General features: G+C 56.0%; 1 protein-coding gene across 1 annotated transcript in view; it reads left to right on the top strand.

Moving 5' to 3' along the window:
* The first annotated feature begins 352 nt into the window (after nt 1-352).
* CALHM3 (calcium homeostasis modulator 3) overlaps nt 353-4,119 on the top strand; it is a 5,940-nt gene continuing 2,173 nt past the window's right edge. The window contains exons 1-2 of the mRNA XM_006756450.1: nt 353-639; nt 2,857-3,112. Coding sequence (XP_006756513.1) covers nt 353-639; nt 2,857-3,112 — 543 coding nt within the window. The remainder of the gene's footprint in view (nt 640-2,856; nt 3,113-4,119) is intronic.

Genomic DNA, 4,119 nt, shown 5'->3' on the forward strand with positions numbered 1-4,119 from the left:
TCTTGGCCTTACCACACCCAGAATTTGCCTGACCTCACCGGACACCCTGCCAGCTGTCAGGCATCAGTATCCACACCCTGAAGAGAGGAGGGAACGGGCAGGGGAGGGATGGGGTGACAGGGCAGGGCACATTTGCCTAGAGGTGCTTTGGGCTGGCTGGTCACAGAGCAGTGACTTACCCCCCAGAGAGGAGGGGAGCGAGCGGCACCGGGGACATTCGCTGGGCATCCGAGCCTCCGTGGAGACCTGGAGGTTCTTGGAAGAGAAGAACATCTTGGGGATCGGACTCACCCCCAGCACTGGCCAGGAAGGCGGCTGAGGCCTCACTGCCCGCACCCACCAGGCGGGAGCCATGGATAAGTTCCGCATGCTCTTCCAGCACTTCCAGTCCAGCTCCGAGTCGGTGATGAATGGCGTCTGCCTGGTGCTGGCCGTGGTCACTGTCAAGCTGTACTCCTCCTTCGACTTCAACTGCCCCTGCCTGGCGCGCTACAACACCCTCTACGGCCTGGGCCTTCTGTTCACACCCCCGCTCGTCCTTTTCCTCTGCAGCCTCCTTGCCAACCGGCAGTCCGTGGTGATGGTTGAGGAGTGGCGCCGGCCCGCGGGGCACCGGAGGAAGGACCCAGGCATCATCAGGTGTGCAGTCCCATACCACCCAGAGGCCTGTGGGCATTGTCAGGCCCCGCCCATGCCTGCACAGGCACTGTCAGGGGCACCCCACACTCTGACCTTCTCCCGTGGGCATTCTCAGGCTCCCCACTGGCATAGAAATTGTCAGGGACACCCCAAACCCTACCCTTCCCCCATGGGCATTATCAGGCTCCCCACCCACACAAACACTGCTAGGTGACCCCCAGACCCCAATCACCCCCATGGGTGTTGTCAGGGCTCCTCACCTGCCCCCCCCCTTTCCAGGTACTCTCACATGTGCCCCCTCCTTTCCCCAGCTAAAGCATCATCAGCTCACCAGGCCCATTTGCAGTTTCCACTCTGGAAATAGACATTTCTGTTCCTGTCATTTGTCTTCCTTCTGTGACCAGTGCTAGAGACACATGAATGATACAGAATTCCCCATAACTTCCTAGGTCACATCTATCACACTGCCATGGATTATACCTCACCACATGTGTGAACGGCCATCCCCTGACATGCATAGGGGCTTTGCCTGTAGTAAGAGGCATGCTTGGCCTAAAGGCTGCCTCCCTCTCCCATACACTCCCCAGGGCAGCTCTACTGTCCTTAGAGCCTCCCACCTGGTGGGTGCCCTCTGTCAAAACCAGTTGATGGAGTTTAGCAATTTGAATTGCTCCCTGGTCAACACTAAACATCGCCTTAGTGCCAAGCCCTGTGCCAAGCACTGTGTGTGCACGGCCTCTGGATTCTCTCTCGGCCCTGGGTCTGCTCCTATTAGGGTCCATGTCTAAGGATGAGGGACCTGAGGCACAGAGAAGTTTAGTAACTCAGCTGAGCTCCCACAGGTAGGAAGAAGCACAGCTCACTCTGCTGCCCTGCGTGTTTTCAACAAAACGTCTAAGTGCTCTAGACCCAGGAGGAGCTTGGTGAGTTTTCACCCATTCATGATCTCCTCTCGGCCCTATGCTTTGGCATGGACCATTGAGGTGTCCTCAAGGGCATGTAAGGCAATGTCATGAGAAGCCCTCAGTTCCTCCTTCTGACTACACTGCCCCTGAAGAAAATGCTGGAGCTGCCCCTGCCTACAGCGTATTTATAATTCTCTGCTGGGCAGGCCATGCACACGTGTGTGCACACGCATGTGCATACACACACACAGCATACATCATTTTATGTTTGTTACAGTGCAAGTTAGAGACATCTGCATCCTGTGCACAAGCAGCCACTATTTCGTGTTCCTCAGGGGCTCTGTGCTCCCTGTCATCCAGCCACACAGGGAGGGTCACATACACTGGGCGTGCCCGTGACCTTTTCCTCTGGGAGTCAGTGGTTGCAGCTCCACTAGGCTCCTATCCTGGGACCAACACCCCATGCAGGCCAGAGAGGAGCAGAGTGGGTCAGGAGAGACACCTGGACAGTCAGAGAGTGGGCTCCCTGGATGCTAGGAGAGGTGTTGGAGGTGCTACGCCTGGGAGGGACATTGGGCAGGGCTGTCTGAGTTTAGGCTTCCTTCGAAAGCGGGCTCTGGGAAGAATGTGATAATGAATGGGCAACTGGAGTTCAGCCCTACTGGGGACCCTCTAAAAGAGAGTGTAAGACACACCGCAGAAATGGCGCACTGAGGGTCTAAGCCAGTGATGGCGAATCTTTTGAGCTCGGCGTGTCAGCATTTTGAAAAACCCTAACTTAACTCTGGTGCCGTGTCACATATAGAAATGTTTTGATATTTGCCAAAATGCTGACACGCCGAGCTCAAAAGGTTCGCCTTCACTGGTCTAGGAAGATGGGGTGTTTATCCACCAGGCCCCATCCCTCTTGGGTTGAAGGTTGAATTGGGGGTTGTGAACTTTCTATCACGTGCAGCCTAGCCCTCAGGCAGAGCCATGCAAGTGGTTGAGGCGGCTGAGGCGGAGGCCATCTGGCCTCCATGTGAATAGAAACTATCCTCCAGCAGAGTCTGCGACCAGGCCCAGAGCAGGGAGAGCCCCAGCTCCCAGTGTTGCAGTCCTGGGACTCCCAGGGCCCCCAACCCTCCTTCCTCCTTGCCCTCTGCCACTGGCACCCCTGCAGTGGAAGCTGCAGCCATTCCTTTGGTGTAACTACGACTAGTATTTCCCAGCCCTCCTGGGAAGTCCATCTTTGCATCTTTCCTGTAGCCTTCCTGCTTCAGCTGAATTCCAGCTGCCCTTTGTGACCCCCCTACCTTTCCTCTGCTCCCAGGTACATGTGCTCCTCTGTGCTGCAGAGAGCGCTGGCTGCCCCCCTTCTCTGGATCCTGCTGGCCCTCCTTGATGGGAAGTGCTTCGTGTGTGCCTTCAGCAGCTCTGTGGACCCTGAGAAGTTTCTGGAGTTTGCCAACATGACCCCCAGCCAGGTTCAGCTCTTCCTGGCCAAGGTGCCCTGCAAGGAGGATGAGCTGGTCAGGAACAGCCCTGCTCGAAAGGCAGTGTCTCGCTACCTGCGGTGCCTGTCACAGGTAATGTGGACGGTCCTCTCCCGAGAAGCCTCCCATTATCCTGTGTGGGTTCCGAGGTACAGGTGACGGCCTGAAGCCCCTCCCTACTGCTGGAGACACAACCAAGGAACAGGTGGTCCCCAGGGGGATCAGGAACTTGACTCATGTACAGAACAGTGTTGGGCCCTAGGAAGTAGGCACTTGGTCATCAATGCTGACTCACCCCAGGACAGAGACCAGGTACCCATATCCTCCGGGAGTCAGCTAGGCCTGTCCTCAGGGGGCTGGATGGCAGAAAGCACTGGGGATAGACTGCTCTGTCCACCCCCCACACACATTCTTCCCATCCCTCAGAAATAATACGAATTACCTTCTATTGAGCACTTATGTGTCAGGCACTGTGTTAAGCATTTCATATGCATTCTTTCATTCAATTCTCAGAACAACCCCATGAGGTGGATGCAGCCACTATCATTCCATTTCACAGATGAGGAAGTGGAGGCTCTGAGAGTTTAGCTCACTAGGCCAAAGTCACACGGCTTGGAAGAGGCAGGACAGGGATCTGAATGCACATTATAACTCCTGACCCTCTTAGCCACCTCCATACAATGCAGGTTCTCCCTAGGTGCCTGGGTCCCCACAGGGTATCAACTCCATTATCCTGGGAACAAACCCCAGCCCAGACTCCAGTCTACCACCTCCACTCCCAGAGCCTCAGGCTCAGCTATGTCCTCCTAAAGTATTTACCTGAACCTATACATTCCCAGTACCCCTGGGGCCACAGAGAATAAAAACATGACCCCAGCCCTCTGTGGAGCTGAGACCGCTGGTGGCAGATGCAGGCCCGTGGGCAGGGCAGAGAGGACCAGAGCTCAGGATGCACTGATTCTGCTTCAGGCTGTGGCCCTGGCCCTGTCACTCTCCCTCTGGGCCTCGGTTTCTCCTGCGAAATCAAGGGAAGTTTGGTCTCCTTCACTTGATGGTCCCTGCAGGCTGACACACTCTAGGCTTCACCAGCTCCTTGGAAA

This window comes from Myotis davidii, unplaced genomic scaffold (assembly GCF_000327345.1).
Source record: "Myotis davidii unplaced genomic scaffold, ASM32734v1 scaffold332, whole genome shotgun sequence".
NCBI classification, from domain to species: Eukaryota; Metazoa; Chordata; class Mammalia; order Chiroptera; family Vespertilionidae; genus Myotis; species Myotis davidii.